The following is a 22126-nucleotide window of genomic DNA, read 5'->3' as shown; positions in this document are numbered from 1 at the left end:
AGTGCGAGTTTGACACTAACTCGAGACCGACGATGTAACCCGGGACCTTACTGTATATGAAATTAAAATCCATAAAAAACCCTTAAGCAATAGAAAATATACAATAGTGGATAAGGTGGTGAGCGTGGGATCGGAGGCGTCACGCGTGAGGTTCGAATCCCACGTACAGCCTTAAAACTCTTTGCCTATACAACTTTTGTCGCCAGAATATAACAGGCAAAAATCTTAGAATTACAAGACGAGTACACAGCAGAAGTATTAGAAAGGTGATTAAAAGCACAGCAATGCATCAATGAAAAGAATGTATGCCTGACACCAGCACCATTAGTTTTCATTTAAAATTTCCTTCCATTCAACAAACACATAAAATGATATTACTAAGTAAATCAAAATTCATATTTAGAAATGCACTGCTCTCATCAAAGCCATTTTCAAAAGCTGCAGAGATGATTACTTAGGTTCTTAAGGGATTCCTACTGTTAATAACCTAAAAATCATGTAAATTTGTCATTAGTCCTGAAAAAAATACCTTAAAAACTGGTGTAACCTCAACAAGTCTTTCAAAATAGTGAAGATGTGTTAAATAAGTATATTGGAATATGGTCACAACACTTGAATGAGAGAGTCTGAGGAGGAATAAGTACCTGGAGGCCTCAGTGCATAAGAGGACCTCAGCTGGGGTGGCAGTAGTGTTCTGGGGCAGTTGCTTGGACGGATTGTGGCCGTTGGGAGTCGAGGGTTGCTGGGATGATACACATGGCTCATTGAGAGGCCTCTATAAGTAGCACTGCCTCATACCCAGGTGGGTTATTCTCACCTCCCTGCCAAGGACAACAAGCAATGGAGGTGTATGTGAATGTTTCTTCTTACTAATTGTATTTCTAAAGGATTGAATCATGCTCACAATCTCCCGTCTTTCAGAGTTACCCAATTTATCACACTTTATTTATCTTTAATGTTATGAATGCTTTTATGTCCTAGCGGGCATAAATTTGATAAGAATTAGATTTAGACAATTCAAGAAAAAAAGACAAGAAACAAATGTTTAATTGCAGAGAGTTGAGGCTGACAGCTTAACCTTGAACCCTCGTATACCCTTTATCACGTGTGTTATCTCTCCCTCCTAGACTCTTGCCTAACTCCATGCCTCACTCCCATGCTTCTCCACCCTTTGTCTATATCATAAGACTGCTATGATCTTTTTAAACACTGTTTTTTCTCACTAATTTCATCCTCACAACTATACATCTCGTAACTCTTACATTAACACTATTACAAAAGATTTTGTTTACAAAAATATAAAACTGGACAAGATGAACAATAATTACTTCACAGTATTATTATTTCACTTCAACATATTAATAACAACTCAGTGTCCAGTTCAATCGTTAAATGTCAGATTGCCATAACGCTGCTGATTGCTTCTTCCAAACCATCATATCAAAAAGTTCAGGGAAATAGGCTAAAATGAATTGCCAATCATTTTGTTTAATTTTTCCTTCAGGAAGTCAATAGATCACGCAGGGATGCCACAGAATGCCTGACTTTTCATCTTTCTAAGATCTGGGATTGGGGCAGAGAAAATTTAATAGTGTTCAGTGTCCTAAAAACTCAATTCTTCCATCTATCAACTTGAAACAACCTTCCAGACAACTATCCCCTCTTCTTCAATGACACACAGCTGTCTCCCTCTTCCATACTGAATATCCTCGGTCTGTCCTTTAGTCATACTCTTAACTGGAAACTTCACATCTCATCTCTTGCTAAAACAGGTTCTATGAAGTTAAACGTTCTGAGGCGTCTCTGCCAGTTTCTCTCGCCCTTCCAACTGCTTACTCTATATAGGGGCCTTATCCGTCCCTGTATGGAGTATTCTTTACATGTTTGTGGGGATTCCAGTCACACACTTTTACTAGATAGGGAGGAATCATAAGCTTTTCATCTCATCAACTCCCCTCCTCTGACTAACTGTCTTCAGCCTCTTTCTCACCACCGAAATATTGCATCTCTTTCTATCTTTTAATGCCATTTTCATGCTAACTCTTCTGCATGCCTCCCCTCCTCCTACAGCCTTCCTGCACAAGGCTTTCTTCTTCCTCTCATCCCTATTCTGACCAACTCTCTAACGCAAGAGTTAACCAGTACTCTCAATCATTCATACCTTCCACTGGTAAACTCTGGAATTCCCTGCATCTGTATTTCCAACTTCCTAAGACTTTTCTTCCTTTAAGCGGGAGGTATTGAGGCATTTGCTCCCAAATTTTGGCTGCCATTTTTCTCTTTGTAGAGAGCCACCACTAAAGTGGGCCTTTTTTTCCCCTCGGCTGGCTTGGCTGGTTCTCTTCCCTTCATAAAGTGGTTCAGTCATAACGATCCTGATGGCTTCTTCCAAACACTCATCATGAAAATTTAGGGGAATCAACCAAACTGAATTGACGATATTTTTGCTTTATTTTCCACTACACATTTGGACACGTGTCTGTCGACCTTTTCTGTAAAACTAAACCAATTGGTCATTGACTGTGATCTCCTACCCTGTCCTCACCTGCTCTCTCCCTCCAAAGACACAAAAGGATGACTGATGTGGGGGAAAGAAAAGGAGGCAACACAGGTAGTAGGGATTAACTCTCTCTCTCTCTCTCTCTCTCTCTCTCTCTCTCTCTCTCTCTCTCTCTCTCTCTCTCTCTGGGATCTATAACTAGACACTAATGAGAATCAGTATGTTTGATAATCATAAAACACTATATTATTAGTGCAAAAAATGATATCATCCCTCACATCATCAATGTTCTACCACCATCTTGGAATCTCCCATTTTCTTCCTTTAACATGATTGGAAAACATACTCTTGATAGGGCAGACACTATGCATGCTGTTTCTTACACGACCATGTTCAATTTAACCCAGTCTTACCCTACTACCATAGTCCACACATGAATATCTTTAATCAGCCTTGGGAAAACTCATAAGTTTGCTTCATATTAGATATAATAGCAGTAATGACCACTACCATAATTATAAGACAGATAGTGAAGTGAGGACACACTTACTGGAACACTCTCCAGATGAGTAATATTTAATTAATGATCCTGAAAAAAGAGATAAGAGACAGTGAAACTGAAAGTAGTGTAGCAAACCTCTCAGCACTTGACGATTCTGTCTGGGTGTGAGGCGCACATGCATGGGTAAAGATGATGATATGGTATGGGAGAAGGAGAGTGCCTTGTTTACAATGATCAGTGGCTGCAGTAATGAAGGGGATAATTACAACAATAGCAGGAAAGTTGGCTATATTAGCAAGGATAATGTGACACACAGGAAGTGTGCACTGTGCCTAAAATGTGGGTAGTGAGTGATGAACAAAATGTAAAACTAGAGATGTGGATGAATCTTTTTGTCTTTCATGTTAAATTTTAGGGACATGCATGCGTGATAGTACAGGTTGAACCTCCTTAATCTGGTATTCTTTCATCCAGCAAAATGTTTGTTTGCCGGAATTTTTAATTGGCCGGAGTGATTTGCGGACCACCGCTAGGACGCAGTGGCGCTGTACTGTGTTTTGGAACCCGGGCATTCTGGGTCAAATTTGGATCAGAAACCACGCTGCCGCTCATTGCAAGCACCACCCACCCAGGTGCATTAACATTTTTTTTCTGTAATATTTGCCCCTAAACATGGCTTCCAAGCGACCAGGAAGTGATAGTGTTGTGTGTGAACGCCCAAAAAAAAGGGCGAACAAATGACAATATCAGTGCAACAGAAAGTGAACCTATTGAGGAAGCTAGATAAAGAGGTGTTTCAGTGCGGTTTCTATGCCAACAGTACAACATTGGCTCATCAACAGTCTATGATATAAAAAAAATTTTAAAAAAACAGAAGAATCAACTTCTCAAGTTTTACTGTGAGTGTGAGAGCAAGAAGAATATGGAGGTTCATAGAACACTTAAGGAGGGTAAAAGCAGTGATTTAAACAATGCTCTCATACAGTGATTTAAGCTCCGGCGCGCTGGTAACGTCCCTGTGTCCGGCGAGATGATAATGGCGAGGGCAAAAATTTTCCATGCTGAACTTAATTTTACGTGTTTTTCTATATACTTCTGCATGTATAACTATCATATATCAAAACAATGTTACAGCTTCACTTGTATAATGCAGGGTAAATATACAGAGGGTGTTTTGTGGACCACCTATAGTTCGGAATTTTCCATGGTCCGCCAAGTCTAAGGTCAGGTGGTTGCCAGATTTGGTAGGTTCAACCTGTAGTGTGTTTTTAACTTTAAATTTAAAACTGAGGACTCCATGTAATACATCATTATCACTGCACACAGTGTGTGAGTGTGGAAGAGTGCATTAAAAAGAAGGGAAAGATGGATGGAAGGAAGTAGTATGGATCAGAAGCAGCAGCTAGGTATGAGCAATGTCAACACTCCAGCTCACCTCTGGCATCCCAACACTTTGAGAGTTTTGTTGCAGGCAATGGGTGGCTGTTCAATCACCCCAGTCCCTCCATGAAGCACCTGCTGATCAAAGTAAAAGAGTGAAGATAAAGTTGCGTGAAGTGTTATGATGGAAACAAGAATATTTAAATTTACAGTAAGGTCCCGAGTTACGTCAGAGTTACATATCCTGAAACATGACGTAAGTCAATTTATTTCGAGTTTTGTACTTTCAAAGCATATTATCGAGTTTTCAACCAATATTTTTATGGTTATTCAGGTAAGTAAGAGGTTATATTGTTATATTGGTATATTATTTACAACTATGTATATTGATTAACAACACGAAGGACTGCAGGTTGCCGAGAGGGCGGTCTGAGGCCGCCAGGAGGGTGGGCAGGTCGAATGTGATAGGGCGGACAGCTGGGAACTTTGTGGAGTGCGGTAGAGCGTTATATAAGTAAAAGGTTATATTGTTATATTATTCACAAGTATGTAGGAATATGAAACACAAGCTTGTTTTTGTTGTTGATTAGGGCCGCGAACGCGAAGGACTGCATGTTGCCAGAGGGTGGACGCCTGAGGCCGCCAGGAGGGTGGGCAGGTCGAATGTTGTGACGCCCAGGGTGGACAGCTGGGAGCGAGTGCAGTGTGGGAGTTGAAACGTGGGCAGCGGAGCAGGAAATGCAATAGGAAAGGGCAATAGGGATCAGCAGACAAGCGCAGATGGTGCAAGTGAGCTGCGAGTGTCGTGTGTGGCGAAGGCTCCGGAGTTGTTATTGTTGTGATAGGTGTGAGCCCCCAAGGTTGTCATGGTAACGGGCTTCCCATTTTCTTCACTCCCTTACACACAGCTGCTGCCTCCTTCTCATGTCTTTTAATTATGTCCACTTTTTCTTGTAGCGTAATGGTTTTCTTTTCTTAGCATCACTGCTATCACTCAGGAGTTTTTTTTTGGTGCCATTGAGCAAGATACAAAGATAGTCAGCAAACGCAGATGTAGGAACACTCTTGCCAGGGGCGACGGTGTGGTGGAACTGAGAGTGCGTAGAGTGTTATTGTATTCAAGCATGAGGAGGCGGTGTGGTGGATAACCACTAGTGACGCCTGGCCAACAATAACAATAAACCCGCGCTTTACGATTTATAAATTTTCAATTTTTAAATCTTAAATTGTCTTATAGTGGACTGACGTAAGTGCGAGTTTGACGTAACTCGAGACCGACGTAACCGGGACCTTACTGTATATGAAATTAAAATCCATAAAAACCCTTAAGCAATAGAAAATATACAATAGTGGATAAGGTGGTGAGCGTGGGATCGGGAAGACGTCACGCATAGGTTCGAATCCCACCACGTGCAGCCTTAAAACTCTTTGCCATTTCTCGAGTGGTTCAAAGTTACCTACATATCACCATGATACCCAGGTTCTAGGTGGTTACACTCAAGATGAGCTTGGGTGGTGATATGGGCCCCTAATATGGGTACCACTATAAATAGAATTGCCTGCACCAGTAATGGGCGGAACCTGAACAGCGCTTCCCATACACTCTTCAGGTGTGCCTACAGGGACTATAGTCCTTACCGTAAAATAAATAAATAAAAAAATAAATAAATAAATAAAAAAATACAACTTTTGTCGCCAGAATATAACAGGCAAAAATCTTAAAATTACAAGACGAGTACACAGCAGAAGTATCAGAAAGGTGATTAAAAGCACAGCATTGCATCAATGAAAAGAATGTATGCCAGACACCAGCACCATTAGTTTTCATTTAGAATTTCCTTCCATTCAACAAACAGATAAAATGATATGACTAGGTAAATCAAGATTCATATTTAGAAATGCACTGCTCTCATCAAAGCCATTTTCAAAGGCCACAGAGATGATTAGTTAGATTCTTAAGGATTCCTACTGTTAATAACCTAAAAATCATGTAAATTTGTCATTAGTCCTGAAAAATACCTTAAAACTGGTGTAACCTCAACAAGTCTTTCAAAGTAGTGAAGATGTGTTACCTAAGTATATTGGAATATGGTCACAACACTTGAATGTCTCTCTCTTTGGGATCTATAACTAGACACTAATGAGAATCAGTATGTTTGATAATCATAAAACACTATATTATTAGTGCAAAAATGATATCATCCTCACATCATCAATGTTCTACCACCATCTTGGAATCTCCCATTTTCTTCCTTTAACATGATTGGAAAACATACTCTTGATAGGGCAGACACTATGCATGCTGTTTCTTACACGACCATGTTCAATTTAACCCAGTCTTACCCTACTACCATAGTCCACACATGAATATCTTTAATCAGCCTTGGGAAAACTCATAAGTTTGCTTCATATTAGATATAATAGCAGTAATGACCACTACCATAATTATAAGACAGATAGTGAAGTGAGGACACACTTACTGGAACACTCTCCAGATGAGTAATATTTAATTAATGATCCTGAAAAAAGAGATAAGAGACAGTGAAACTGAAAGTAGTGTAGCAAACCTCTCAGCACTTGACGATTCTGTCTGGGTGTGAGGCGCACACATGCATGGGTAAAGATGATGATATGGTATGGGAGAAGGAGAGTGCCTTGTTTACAATGATCAGTGGCTGCAGTAATGAAGGGGATAATTACAACAATAGCAGGAAAGTTGGCTATATTAGCAAGGATAATGTGACACACAGGAAGTGTGCACTGTGCCTAAAATGTGGGTAGTGAGTGATGAACAAAATGTAAAACTAGAGATGTGGATGAATCTTTTTGTCTTTCATGTTAAATTTTAGGGACATGCATGCGTGATAGTACAGGTTGAACCTCCTTAATCTGGTATTCTTTCATCCAGCAAAATGTTTGTTTGCCGGAATTTTTGAATTGGCCGGAGTGATTTGCCGGACCACCGCTAGACGCAGTGGCGCTGTACTGTGTTTTGGAACCCGGGCATTCTGGGTCAAATTTGGATCAGAAACCACGCTGCCGCTCATTGCAAGCACCACCCACCCAGGTGCATTAACATTTTTTTTCTGTAATATTTGCCCCTAAACATGGCTTCCAAGCGACCAGGAAGTGATAGTGTTAGTGTGAACGCCCCAAAAAGGGCGAACAAATGACAATATCAGTGCAACAGAAAGTGGACCTATTGAGGAAGCTAGATAAAGGTGTTTCAGTGCGGTTTCTATGCCAACAGTACAACATTGGCTCATCAACAGTCTATGATATAAAAAAATTTTAAAAACAGAAGAATCAACTTCTCAAGTTTTACTGTGAGTGTGAGAGCAAGAACATGGAGGTTCATAGAACACTTAAGGAGGGTAAAAGCAGTGATTTAAACAATGCTCTCATACAGTGATTTAAGCTTCGGCGCGCTGGTAACGTCCCTGTGTCCGGCGAGATGATAATGGCGAGGGCAAAATTTTCCATGCTGAACTTAATTTTACGTGTTTTTCTATATACTTCTGCATGTATAACTATCATATATCAAAACAATGTTACAGCTACACTTGTATAATGCAGGGTAAATATACAGAGGGTGTTTTGTGGACCACCTATAGTTCGGAATTTTCCATGGTCCGGCAAGTCTAAGGTCCGGTGGTTGCCAGATTTGGTAGGTTCAACCTGTAGTGTGTTTTTAACTTTAAATTTAAAACTGAGGACTCCATGTAATACATCATTATCACTGCACACAGTGTGTGAGTGTGGAAGAGTGCATTAAAAAGAAGGGAAAGATGGATGGAAGGAAGTAGTATGGATCAGAAGCAGCAGCTAGGTATGAGCAATGTCAACACTCCAGCTCACCTCTGGCATCCCAACACTTTGGAGAGTTTTGTTGCAGGCAATGGGTGGCTGTTCAATCACCCCCAGTCCCTCCATGAAGGACCTGCTGATCAAAGTAAAAGAGTGAAGATAAAGTTGCGAACCAGAAGTGTTATGATGGAAACAAGAATATTTAAATTTACAGTAAGGTCCCGAGTTACGTCAGAGTTACGTTCCTGAAACATGACGTAAGTCAATTTTGTACGTAACTCGAGTTTTGTACTTTCAAAGCATATTATCGAGTTTTCAACCAATATTTTTTTATGGTTATTCAGGTAAGTAAAAGGTTATATTGTTATATTGGTATATTATTTACAACTATGTAGGAATATATTGATTAGGGCCGCGAACACGAAGGACTGCGGGTTGCCGAGAGGGGCGGTCTGAGGCCGCCAGGAGGGTGGGCAGGTCGAATGTTGTGACGCCCAGGGTGGACAGCTGGGAGCGTAGTGCAGTGCGGTGGGAGTTGAAACGTGGGCAGCGGAGCAGGAAATGCAATAGGAAAGGGCAATAGGGATCAGCAGACAAGCGCAGACGGTGCAAGTGAGCTGCGAGTGTCGTGTGGCCCAGGCGAAGGCTCCGGAGTTGTTATTGTTGTGATAGGTGTGTGAGCCCCCCAAGGTTGTCATGGTAACGGGCTTCCCATTTTCTTCTTCACTCCCTTACACACAGCTGCTGCCTCCCTTCTCATGTCTTTTAATTATGTCCACTTTTTCTTGTAGCGTAATGGTTTTCTTTTTCTTAGCATCACTGCTATCACTCAGGAGTTTTTTTTTTGGTGCCATTGAGCAAGATACAAAGATAGTCAGCAAACGCAGATGTAGGAACACTCTTGCCAGGGGCGACGGTGTGGTGGAACTGAGGTACGTTATTGTATTCAAGCATGAGGCGGGCGGTGTGGTGGATAACCACTAGTGACGCCTGGCGGCCAACAATAACAATAAACCCGCGCTTTACGATTTATAAATTTTCAATTTTTTAAATCTTAAATTGTCTTATAGTGGACTGACGTAAGTGCGAGTTTGACGTAACTCGAGACCGACGTAACCCGGGACCTTACTGTATATGAAATTAAAATCCATAAAAAAAAACCTTAAGCAATAGAAAATATACAATAGTGGATAAGGTGGTGAGCGTGGGATCGAAGACGCCCACGCGTAGGTTCGAATCCCACCACGTACAGCCTTAAAACTCTTTGCCATTTCTCGAGTGGTTCAAAGTTACCTACATATCACCATGATACCCAGGTTCTAGGTGGTTACACTCAAGATGAGCTTGGGTGGTGATATGGGCCCTAATATGGGTACCACTATAAATAGAATTGCCTGCGCCAGTAATGGGCGGAACCTGAACAGCGCTTCCCATACACTCTTCAGGTGTGCCTACAGGGACTATAGTCCTTACCGTAAAAAAAATAAATAAAAAAATAAATAAATAAATAAAAAAATACAACTTTTGTCGCCAGAATATAACAGGCAAAAATCTTAAAATTACAAGACGAGTACACAGCAGAAGTATCAGAAAGGTGATTAAAAGCACAGCATTGCATCAATGAAAAGAATGTATGCCAGACACCAGCACCATTAGTTTTCATTTAGAATTTCCTTCCATTCAACAAACAGATAAAATGATATGACTAGGTAAATCAAGATTCATATTTAGAAATGCACTGCTCTCATCAAAGCCATTTTCAAAGGCCACAGAGATGATTAGTTAGATTCTTAAGGGATTCCTACTGTTAATAACCTAAAAATCATGTAAATTTGTCATTAGTCCTGAAAAAAATACCTTAAAAACTGGTGTAACCTCAACAAGTCTTTCAAAGTAGTGAAGATGTGTTACCTAAGTATATTGGAATATGGTCACAACACTTGAATGAGAGAGTCTGAAAAGGAATAAGTACCTGGAGGCCTCAGTGCGTGGGAGGACCTCAGCTGGGGTGGCAGTGGTGTTCTGGGGCAGTTGCTTGGATGGATTGTGGCCGTTGGGAGTCGAGGGTTGCTGGGGTGATGCACATGGCTCATTGAGGGCCTCTATAAGTAGCACTGCCTCATACCCAGGTGGGTTATTCTCACCTCCCTGCCAAGGACAACAAGCATTGGAGGTATTGGTGAATGTTTCTTCTTACTAATTGTATTTCTAAAGGATTGAATCATGCTCACAATCTCCCGTCTTTCAGAGTTACCCAATTTGTCACACTTTATTTATCTTTAATGTTATGAATGCTTTTATGTCCTAGCGGGCATAAATTTGATAAGAATTAGATTTAGACAATTCAAGAAAAAAAGACAAGAAACAAATGTTTAATTGCAGAGAGTTGAGGCTGACAGCTTAACCTTGAACCCTCGTGTACCCTTTATCACGTGTGTTATCTCTCCCTCCTAGACTCTTGCCTAACTCCATGCCTCACTGCCATGCTTCTCCACCCTTTGTCTATATCATAAGACTGCTATGATCTTTTTAAACACTGTTTTTTCTCACTAATTTCATCCTCACAACTATACATCTCGTAACTCTTACATTAACACTATTACAAAAGATTTTGTTTACAAAGATATAAAACTGGACAAGATGAACAATAATTACTTCACAGTATTATTATTTCACTTCAACATATTAATAACAACTCAGTGTCCAGTTCAATCGTTAAATGTCAGATTGCCATAACGCTGCTGATGGCTTCTTCCAAACCATCATATCAAAAAAGTTCAGGGAAATAGGCTAAAATGAATTGCCAATCATTTTGTTTAATTTTTCCTTCAGGAAGTCAATAGATCACGCAGGGATGCCACAGAATGCCTGACTTTTCATCTTTCTAAGATCTGGGATTGGGGCAGAGAAAATTTAATAGTGTTCAGTGCCCTAAAACTCAATTCTTCCATCTATCAACTTGAAACAACCTTCCAGACAACTATCCCCTCTTCTTCAATGACACACAGCTGTCTCCCTCTTCCATACTGAATATCCTCGGTCTGTCCTTTAGTCATACTCTTAACTGGAAACTTCACATCTCATCTCTTGCTAAAACAGGTTCTATGAAGTTAAACGTTCTGAGGCGTCTCTGCCAGTTTCTCTCGCCCTTCCAACTGCTTACTCTATATAGGGGCCTTATCCGTCCCTGTATGGAGTATTCTTTGCATGTTTGTGGGGATTCCAGTCACACACTTTTACTAGATAGGGAGGAATCATAAGCTTTTCGTCTCATCAACTCCCCTCCTCTGACTAACTGTCTTCAGCCTCTTTCTCACCACCGAAATATTGCATCTCTTTCTATCTTTTAATGCCATTTTCATGCTAACTCTTCTGCATGCCTCCCCTCCTCCTACAGCCTTCCTGCACAAGGCTTTCTTCTTCCTCTCATCCCTATTCTGACCAACTCTCTAACGCAAGAGTTAACCAGTACTCTCAATCATTCATACCTTCCACTGGTAAACTCTGGAATTCCCTGCATCTGTATTTCCAACTTCCTAAGACTTTTCTTCCTTTAAGCGGAGGTATTGAGGCATTTGCTCCCTAATTTTGGCTGCCATTTTTCTCTTTGTAGAGAGCCACCACTAAAGTGGGCCTTTTTTCCCTCGGCTGGCTTGGCTGGTTCTCTTCCCTTCATAAAGTGGTTCAGTCATAACGATCCTGATGGCTTCTTCCAAACACTCATCATGAAAATTTAGGGAATCAACCAAACTGAATTGACGATATTTTTGCTTTATTTTCCACTACACATTTGGACACGTGTCTGTCGACCTTTTCTGTAAAACTAAACCAATTGGTCATTGACTGTGATCTCCTACCCTGTCCTCACCTGCTCTCTCCTCCAAAGACACAAAAGGATGACTGATGTGGGGGAAAGAAAAGGAGGCAACACAGGTAGTAGGGATTAACTTTCTCTCTCTCTCTCTCTCTCTCTCTCTCTCTCTCTCTCTCTCTTTGGGATCTATAACTAGACACTAATGAGAATCAGTATGTTTGATAATCATAAAACACTATATTATTAGTGCAAAAATGATATCATCCTCACATCATCAATGTTCTACCACCATCTTGGAATCTCCCATTTTCTTCCTTTAACATGATTGGAAAACATACTCTTGATAGGGCAGACACTATGCATGCTGTTTCTTACACGACCATGTTCAATTTAACCCAGTCTTACCCTACTACCATAGTCCACACATGAATATCTTTAATCAGCCTTGGGAAAACTCATAAGTTTGCTTCATATTAGATATAATAGCAGTAATGACCACTACCATAATTATAAGACAGATAGTGAAGTGAGGACACACTTACTGGAACACTCTCCAGATGAGTAATATTTAATTAATGATCCTGAAAAAAGAGATAAGAGACAGTGAAACTGAAAGTAGTGTAGCAAACCTCTCAGCACTTGACGATTCTGTCTGGGTGTGAGGCGCACACATGCATGGGTAAAGATGATGATATGGTATGGGAGAAGGAGAATGCCTTGTTTACAATGATGAGTGGCTGCAGTAATGAAGGGATAATTCCAACAATAGCAGGAAAGTTGACTCTATTAGCAAGGATAATGTGACACACAGGAAGTGTGCACTGTGCCTAAAATGTGGGTAGTGAGTGATGAACAAAATGTAAAACTAAAGATGTGGATGAATCTTTTTGTCTTTCATGTTAAATTTTAGGGATATGCATGCGTGATAGTACAGGTTGAACCTCCTTAATCTGGTATTCTTTCATCCAGCAAAATGTTTGTTTGCCGGAATTTTTGAATTGGCCGGAGTGATTTGCCGGACCACCGCTAGGACGCAGTGGCGCTGTACTGTGTTTTGGAACCCGGGCATTCTGGGTCAAATTTGGATCAGAAACCACGCTGCCGCTCATTGCAAGCACCACCCACCCAGGTGCATTAACATTTTTTTTCTGTAATATTTGCCCCTAAACATGGCTTCCAAGCGACCAGGAAGTGATAGTGTTGTGTGTGAACGCCCCAAAAAAAGGGCGAACAAATGACAATATCAGTGCAACAGAAAGTGGACCTATTGAGGAAGCTAGATAAAGGTGTTTCAGTGCGGTTTCTATGCCAACAGTACAACATTGGCTCATCAACAGTCTATGATATAAAAAAATTTTAAAAACAGAAGAATCAACTTCTCAAGTTTTACTGTGAGTGTGAGAGCAAGAACATGGAGGTTCATAGAACACTTAAGGAGGGTAAAAGCAGTGATTTAAACAATGCTCTCATACAGTGATTTAAGCTTCGGCGCGCTGGTAACGTCCCTGTGTCCGGCGAGATGATAATGGCGAGGGCAAAAATTTTCCATGCTGAACTTAATTTTACGTGTTTTTCTATATACTTCTGCATGTATAACTATCATATATCAAAACAATGTTACAGCTACACTTGTATAATGCAGGGTAAATATACAGAGGGTGTTTTGTGGACCACCTATAGTTCGGAATTTTCCATGGTCCGGCAAGTCTAAGGTCCGGTGGTTGCCAGATTTGGTAGGTTCAACCTGTAGTGTGTTTTTAACTTTAAATTTAAAACTGAGGACTCCATGTAATACATCATTATCACTGCACACAGTGTGTGAGTGTGGAAGAGTGCATTAAAAAGAAGGGAAAGATGGATGGAAGGAAGTAGTATGGATCAGAAGCAGCAGCTAGGTATGAGCAATGTCAACACTCCAGCTCACCTCTGGCATCCCAACACTTTGGAGAGTTTTGTTGCAGGCAATGGGTGGCTGTTCAATCACCCCCAGTCCCTCCATGAAGGACCTGCTGATCAAAGTAAAAGAGTGAAGATAAAGTTGCGAACCAGAAGTGTTATGATGGAAACAAGAATATTTAAATTTACAGTAAGGTCCCGAGTTACGTCAGAGTTACGTTCCTGAAACATGACGTAAGTCAATTTTGTACGTAACTCGAGTTTTTGTACTTTCAAAGCATATTATCGAGTTTTCAACCAATATTTTTTTATGGTTATTCAGGTAAGTAAAAGGTTATATTGTTATATTGGTATATTATTTACAACTATGTAGGAATATATTGATTAGGGCCGCGAACACGAAGGACTGCGGGTTGCCGAGAGGGGCGGTCTGAGGCCGCCAGGAGGGTGGGCAGGTCGAATGTTGTGACGCCCAGGGTGGACAGCTGGGAGCGTAGTGCAGTGCGGTGGGAGTTGAAACGTGGGCAGCGGAGCAGGAAATGCAATAGGAAAGGGCAATAGGGATCAGCAGACAAGCGCAGACGGTGCAAGTGAGCTGCGAGTGTCGTGTGGCCCAGGCGAAGGCTCCGGAGTTGTTATTGTTGTGATAGGTGTGTGAGCCCCCCAAGGTTGTCATGGTAACGGGCTTCCCATTTTCTTCTTCACTCCCTTACACACAGCTGCTGCCTCCTTCTCATGTCTTTTAATTATGTCCACTTTTTCTTGTAGCGTAATGGTTTTCTTTTTCTTAGCATCACTGCTATCACTCAGGAGTTTTTTTTGGTGCCATTGAGCAAGATACAAAGATAGTCAGCAAACGCAGATGTAGGAACACTCTTGCCAGGGGCGACGGTGTGGTGGAACTGAGGTACGTTATTGTATTCAAGCATGAGGCGGGCGGTGTGGTGGATAACCACTAGTGACGCCTGGCGGCCAACAATAACAATAAACCCCGCGCTTTACGATTTATAAATTTTCAATTTTTTAAATCTTAAATTGTCTTATAGTGGACTGACGTAAGTGCGAGTTTGACGTAACTCGAGACCGACGTAACCCGGGACCTTACTGTATATGAAATTAAAATCCATAAAAAAAAACCTTAAGCAATAGAAAATATACAATAGTGGATAAGGTGGTGAGCGTGGGATCGGGAAGACGTCCACGCGTAGGTTCGAATCCCACCACGTACAGCCTTAAAACTCTTTGCCATTTCTCGAGTGGTTCAAAGTTACCTACATATCACCATGATACCCAGGTTCTAGGTGGTTACACTCAAGATGAGCTTGGGTGGTGATATGGGCCCTAATATGGGTACCACTATAAATAGAATTGCCTGCGCCAGTAATGGGCGGAACCTGAACAGCGCTTCCCATACACTCTTCAAGTGTGCCTACAGGACTATAGTCCTTACCGTAAAAAATAAATAAAAAATAAATAAATAAATAAAAATACAACTTTTGTCGCCAGAATATAACAGGCAAAAATCTTAGAATTACAAGACGAGTACACAGTAGAAGTATTAGAAAGGTGATTAAAAGCACAGCAATGCATCAATGAAAAGAATGTATGCCTGACACCAGCACCATTAGTTTTCATTTAAAATTTCCTTCCATTCAACAAACACATAAAATGATATTACTAAGTAAATCAAGATTCATATTTAGAAATACACTGCTCTCATCAAAGCCATTTTCAAAAGCTGCAGAGATGATTACTTAGGTTCTTAAGGGATTCCTACTGTTAATAACCTAATAATCATGTAAATTTGTCATTAGTCCTGAAAAAAATACCTTAAAAACTGGTGTAACCTCAACAAGTCTTTCAAAATAGTGAAGATGTGTTAAATAAGTATATTGGAATATGGTCACAACACTTGAATGAGAGAGTCTGAGGAGGAATAAGTACCTGGAGGCCTCAGTGCATAAGAGGACCTCAGCTGGGGTGGCAGTGGTGTTCTGGGGCAGTTGCTTGGACGGATTGTGGCCGTTGGGAGTCGAGGGTTGCTGGGGTGATGCACATGGCTCATTGAGAGGCCTCTATAAGTAGCACTGCCTCATACCCAGGTGGGTTATTCTCACCTCCCTGCCAAGGACAACAAGCATTGGAGGTATTGGTGAATGTTTCTTCTTACTAATTGTATTTCTAAAGGATTGAATCATGCTCACAATCTCCGTCTTTCAGAGTTACCCAATTTGTCACACTTTATTTATCTTTAATGTTATGAATGCTTTTATGTCCTAGCGGGCATAAATTTGATAAGAATTAGATTTAGACAATTCAAGAAAAAAAGACAAGAAACAAATGTTTAATTGCAGAGAGTTGAGGCTGACAGCTTAACCTTGAACCCTCGTGTACCCTTTATCACGTGTGTTATCTCTCCCTCCTAGACTCTTGCCTAACTCCATGCCTCACTGCCATGCTTCTCCACCCTTTGTCTATATCATAAGACTGCTATGATCTTTTAAACACTGTTTTTCTCACTAATTTCATCCTCACAACTATACATCTCGTAACTCTTACATTAACACTATTACAAAAGATTTTGTTTACAAAGATATAAAACTGGACAAGATGAACAATAATTACTTCACAGTATTATTATTTCACTTCAACATATTAATAACAACTCAGTGTCCAGTTCAATCGTTAAATGTCAGATTGCCATAGCGCTGCTGATGGCTTCTTCCAAACCATCATATCAAAAAGTTCAGGGAAATAGGCTAAAATGAATTGCCAATCATTTTGTTTAATTTTTCCTTCAGGAAGTCAATAGATCACACAGGGATGCCACAGAATGCCTGACTTTTCATCTTTCTAAGATCTGGGATTGGGGCAGAGAAAATTTAATAGTGTTCAGTGCCCTAAAACTCAATTCTTCCATCTATCAACTTGAAACAACCTTCCAGACAACTATCCCCTCTTCTTCAATGACACACAGCTGTCTCCCTCTTCCATACTGAATATCCTCGGTCTGTCCTTTAGTCATACTCTTAACTGGAAACTTCACATCTCATCTCTTGCTAAAACAGGTTCTATGAAGTTAAACGTTCTGAGGCGTCTCTGCCAGTTTCTCTCGCCCTTCCAACTGCTTACTCTATATAGGGGCCTTATCCGTCCCTGTATGGAGTATTCTTTGCATGTTTGTGGGGATTCCAGTCACACACTTTTACTAGATAGGGAGGAATCATAAGCTTTTCGTCTCATCAACTCCCCTCCTCTGACTAACTGTCTTCAGCCTCTTTCTCACCACCGAAATATTGCATCTCTTTCTATCTTTTAATGCCATTTTCATGCTAACTCTTCTGCATGCCTCCCCTCCTCCTACAGCCTTCCTGCACAAGGCTTTCTTCTTCCTCTCATCCCTATTCTGACCAACTCTCTAACGCAAGAGTTAACCAGTACTCTCAATCATTCATACCTTCCACTGGTAAACTCTGGAATTCCCTGCATCTGTATTTCCAACTTCCTAAGACTTTTCTTCCTTTAAGAGGGAGGTATTGAGGCATTTGCTCCCTAATTTTGGCTGCCATTTTTCTCTTTGTAGAGAGCCACCACTAAAGTGGGCCTTTTCTTCCCCTTGGCTGGCTTGGCTGGTTCTCTTCCCTTCATAAAGTGGTTCAGTCATAACGATCCTGATGGCTTCTTCCAAACACTCATCATGAAAATTTAGGGGAATCAACCAAACTGAATTGACGATATTTTTGCTTTATTTTCCACTACACATTTGGACACGTGTCTGTCGACCTTTTCTGTAAAACTAAACCAATTGGTCATTGACTGTGATCTCCTACCCTGTCCTCACCTGCTCTCTCCCTCCAAAGACACAAAAGGATGACTGATGTGGGGAAAGAAAAGGAGGCAACACAGGTAGTAGGGATTAACTTCTCTCTCTCTCTCTCTCTCTCTCTCTCTCTCTCTCTCTCTCTTTGGGATCTATAACTAGACACTAATGAGAATCAGTATGTTTGATAATCATAAAACACTATATTATTAGTGCAAAAATGATATCATCCTCACATCATCAATGTTCTACCACCATCTTGGAATCTCCCATTTTCTTCCTTTAACATGATTGGAAAACATACTCTTGATAGGGCAGACACTATGCATGCTGTTTCTTACACGACCATGTTCAATTTAACCCAGTCTTACCCTACTACCATAGTCCACACATGAATATCTTTAATCAGCCTTGGGAAAACTCATAAGTTTGCTTCATATTAGATATAATAGCAGTAATGACCACTACCATAATTATAAGACAGATAGTGAAGTGAGGACACACTTACTGGAACACTCTCCAGATGAGTAATATTTAATTAATGATCCTGAAAAAAGAGATAAGAGACAGTGAAACTGAAAGTAGTGTAGCAAACCTCTCAGCACTTGACGATTCTGTCTGGGTGTGAGGCGCACACATGCATGGGTAAAGATGATGATATGGTATGGGAGAAGGAGAGTGCCTTGTTTACAATGATCAGTGGCTGCAGTAATGAAGGGGATAATTACAACAATAGCAGGAAAGTTGGCTATATTAGCAAGGATAATGTGACACACAGGAAGTGTGCACTGTGCCTAAAATGTGGGTAGTGAGTGATGAACAAAATGTAAAACTAGAGATGTGGATGAATCTTTTTGTCTTTCATGTTAAATTTTAGGGACATGCATGCGTGATAGTACAGGTTGAACCTCCTTAATCTGGTATTCTTTCATCCAGCAAAATGTTTGTTTGCCGGAATTTTTGAATTGGCCGGAGTGATTTGCCGGACCACCGCTAGGACGCAGTGGCGCTGTACTGTGTTTTGGAACCCGGGCATTCTGGGTCAAATTTGGATCAGAAACCACGCTGCCGCTCATTGCAAGCACCACCCACCCAGGTGCATTAACATTTTTTTTCTGTAATATTTGCCCCTAAACATGGCTTCCAAGCGACCAGGAAGTGATAGTGTTGTGTGTGAACGCCCCAAAAAGGGCGAACAAATGACAATATCAGTGCAACAGAAAGTGGACCTATTGAGGAAGGTAGATAAAGAGGTGTTTCAGTGCGGTTTCTATGCCAACAGTACAACATTGGCTCATCAACAGTCTATGATATAAAAAATTTTAAAAAACAGAAGAATCAACTTCTCAAGTTTTACTGTGAGTGTGAGAGCAAGAACATGGAGGTTCATAGAACACTTAAGGAGGGTAAAAGCAGTGATTTAAACAATGCTCTCATACAGTGATTTAAGCTTCGGCGCGCTGGTAACGTCCCTGTGTCCGGCGAGATGATAATGGCGAGGGCAAAATTTTCCATGCTGAACTTAATTTTACGTGTTTTTCTATATACTTCTGCATGTATAACTATCATATATCAAAACAATGTTACAGCTACACTTGTATAATGCAGGGTAAATATACAGAGGGTGTTTTGTGGACCACCTATAGTTCGGAATTTTCCATGGTCCGGCAAGTCTAAGGTCCGGTGGTTGCCAGATTTGGTAGGTTCAACCTGTAGTGTGTTTTTAACTTTAAATTTAAAACTGAGGACTCCATGTAATACATCATTATCACTGCACACAGTGTGTGAGTGTGGAAGAGTGCATTAAAAAGAAGGGAAAGATGGATGGAAGGAAGTAGTATGGATCAGAAGCAGCAGCTAGGTATGAGCAATGTCAACACTCCAGCTCACCTCTGGCATCCCAACACTTTGGAGAGTTTTGTTGCAGGCAATGGGTGGCTGTTCAATCACCCCCAGTCCCTCCATGAAGGACCTGCTGATCAAAGTAAAAGAGTGAAGATAAAGTTGCGAACCAGAAGTGTTATGATGGAAACAAGAATATTTAAATTTACAGTAAGGTCCCGAGTTACGTCAGAGTTACGTTCCTGAAACATGACGTAAGTCAATTTTGTACGTAACTCGAGTTTTTGTACTTTCAAAGCATATTATCGAGTTTTCAACCAATATTTTTTTATGGTTATTCAGGTAAGTAAAGGTTATATTGTTATATTGGTATATTATTTACAACTATGTAGGAATATATTGATTAGGGCCGCGAACACGAAGGACTGCGGGTTGCCGAGAGGGCGGTCTGAGGCCGCCAGGAGGGTGGGCAGGTCGAATGTTGTGACGCCCAGGGCGGACAGCTGGGAACTTTGTGGAGTGCGGTAGGAGTAGAAGCGTTATATAAGTAAAGGTTATATTGTTATATTATTCACAAGTATGTAGGAATATGAAACACAAGCTTGTTTTTGTTGTTGATTAGGGCCGCGAACGCGAAGGACTGCATGTTGCCAGAGGGTGGACGCCTGAGGCCGCCAGGAGGGTGGGCAGGTCGAATGTTGTGACGCCCAGGGTGGACAGCTGGGAGCGTAGTGCAGTGCGGTGGGAGTTGAAACGTGGGCAGCGGAGCAGGAAATGCAATAGGAAAGGGCAATAGGGATCAGCAGACAAGCGCAGACGGTGCAAGTGAGCTGCGAGTGTCGTGTGGCCCAGGCGAAGGCTCCGGAGTTGTTATTGTTGTGATAGGTGTGTGAGCCCCCCAAGGTTGTCATGGTAACGGGCTTCCCATTTTCTTCTTCACTCCCTTACACACAGCTGCTGCCTCCTTCTCATGTCTTTTAATTATGTCCACTTTTTCTTGTAGCGTAATGGTTTTCTTTTTCTTAGCATCACTGCTATCACTCAGGAGTTTTTTTTTGGTGCCATTGAGCAAGATACAAAGATAGTCAGCAAACGCAGATGTAGGAACACTCTTGCCAGGGGCGACGGTGTGGTGGAACTGAGGTACGTAGAGTGTTATTGTATTCAAGCATGAGGCGGGCGGTGTGGTGGATAACCACTAGTGACGCCTGGCGGCCAACAATAACAATAAACCCGCGCTTTACGATTTATAAATTTTCAATTTTTTAAATCTTAAATTGTCTTATAGTGGACTGACGTAAGTGCGAGTTTGACGTAACTCGAGACCGACGTAACCCGGGACCTTACTGTATATGAAATTAAAATCCATAAAAAACCTTAAGCAATAGAAAATATACAATAGTGGATAAGGTGGTGAGCGTGGGATCGGGAAGACGTCCACGCGTAGGTTCGAATCCCACCACGTACAGCCTTAAAACTCTTTGCCATTTCTCGAGTGGTTCAAAGTTACCTACATATCACCATGATACCCAGGTTCTAGGTGGTTACACTCAAGATGAGCTTGGGTGGTGATATGGGCCCTAATATGGGTACCACTATAAATAGAATTGCCTGCACCAGTAATGGGCGGAACCTGAACAGCGCTTCCCATACACTCTTCAGGTGTGCCTACAGGGACTATAGTCCTTACCGTAAAAAAAATAAATAAAAAAATAAATAAATAAATAAAAAAATACAACTTTTGTCGCCAGAATATAACAGGCAAAAATCTTAAAATTACAAGACGAGTACACAGCAGAAGTATCAGAAAGGTGATTAAAAGCACAGCATTGCATCAATGAAAAGAATGTATGCCAGACACCAGCACCATTAGTTTTCATTTAGAATTTCCTTCCATTCAACAAACAGATAAAATGATATGACTAGGTAAATCAAGATTCATATTTAGAAATGCACTGCTCTCATCAAAGCCATTTTCAAAGGCCACAGAGATGATTAGTTAGATTCTTAAGGGATTCCTACTGTTAATAACCTAAAAATCATGTAAATTTGTCATTAGTCCTGAAAAAAATACCTTAAAAACTGGTGTAACCTCAACAAGTCTTTCAAAGTAGTGAAGATGTGTTACCTAAGTATATTGGAATATGGTCACAACACTTGAATGAGAGAGTCTGAAAAGGAATAAGTACCTGGAGGCCTCAGTGCGTGGGAGGACCTCAGCTGGGGTGGCAGTGGTGTTCTGGGTGTTAACATTCATAATGCGCGCCTCGCGCTTCTCTATCGTCAGTTGTTTTCGGGGGTTTGTTTTGATGAGGGTCCTGGGAGAAATTTTACCTTTTTCATTGATTTGTACTCAACTCCATCTCCAAACCTGAATACTGTTCCACTTTCTTGCTCTTCTATCTTCGATTTTTCTTCCTCTGACAAAGTCTGTGTGTATGATTCCAACCAGTCAATGCCACACACTATAGTGTTGAAAGCAGTGTCTTTCAGTGAGCCAGATGAAATGTTTGATTCTATGCAGAAAGCCCTCAAGAAATTCTTTGGTAGTCAAGAAGTGCTGTC

General features: G+C 41.1%; 1 protein-coding gene across 4 annotated transcripts; it reads right to left on the bottom strand.

Moving 5' to 3' along the window:
* Window positions 1-650: 650 nt before the first annotated feature.
* LOC123511699 lies at window positions 651-21804 on the bottom strand. 4 transcript variants are annotated; one of them, XM_045267771.1, is made up of 7 exons: window positions 21751-21804; window positions 19610-19694; window positions 15844-16020; window positions 13928-14012; window positions 10162-10337; window positions 8241-8325; window positions 651-821 (listed from the first exon to the last, which is right to left on the bottom strand). In XM_045267771.1, the coding sequence occupies exons 4-7, from the start codon at window positions 14000-14002 to the stop codon at window positions 762-764; spliced, it is 396 nt and encodes a 131-aa protein (XP_045123706.1). In that variant the 5' UTR covers window positions 14003-14012; window positions 15844-16020; window positions 19610-19694; window positions 21751-21804; the 3' UTR covers window positions 651-761. The 4 variants fall into 4 exon arrangements, with proteins under 4 accessions (XP_045123706.1, XP_045123707.1, XP_045123709.1 ...); XM_045267772.1 differs by having other exon boundaries at window positions 19610-19691; window positions 21751-21803; XM_045267774.1 differs by having other exon boundaries at window positions 8241-8322; window positions 21751-21795.
* Window positions 21805-22126: the final 322 nt, after the last annotated feature.

Source organism: Portunus trituberculatus, chromosome 4, assembly GCF_017591435.1.
Source record: "Portunus trituberculatus isolate SZX2019 chromosome 4, ASM1759143v1, whole genome shotgun sequence".
NCBI lineage: Eukaryota > Metazoa > Arthropoda > Malacostraca > Decapoda > Portunidae > Portunus > Portunus trituberculatus.
This window is presented reverse-complemented; position numbering and strand designations above follow the sequence as displayed.

Bases quoted from the DNA above. Each gene is read 5' to 3' on its own strand.
- LOC123511699 (XM_045267771.1), bottom strand. From the start codon at position 14,002: ATGGAGGGACTGGGGGTGATTGAACAGCCACCCATTGCCTGCAACAAA. The intron at 8,326-10,161 runs GTACTTATTCCT...TACTTTGATCAG, and splicing joins CCACGCACTGAGGCCTCCAG to CAGGTCCTTCATGGAGGGAC. The intron at 822-8,240 runs GTGAGCTGGAGT...TGTCCTTGGCAG, and splicing joins AAAGTGTTGGGATGCCAGAG to GGAGGTGAGAATAACCCACC.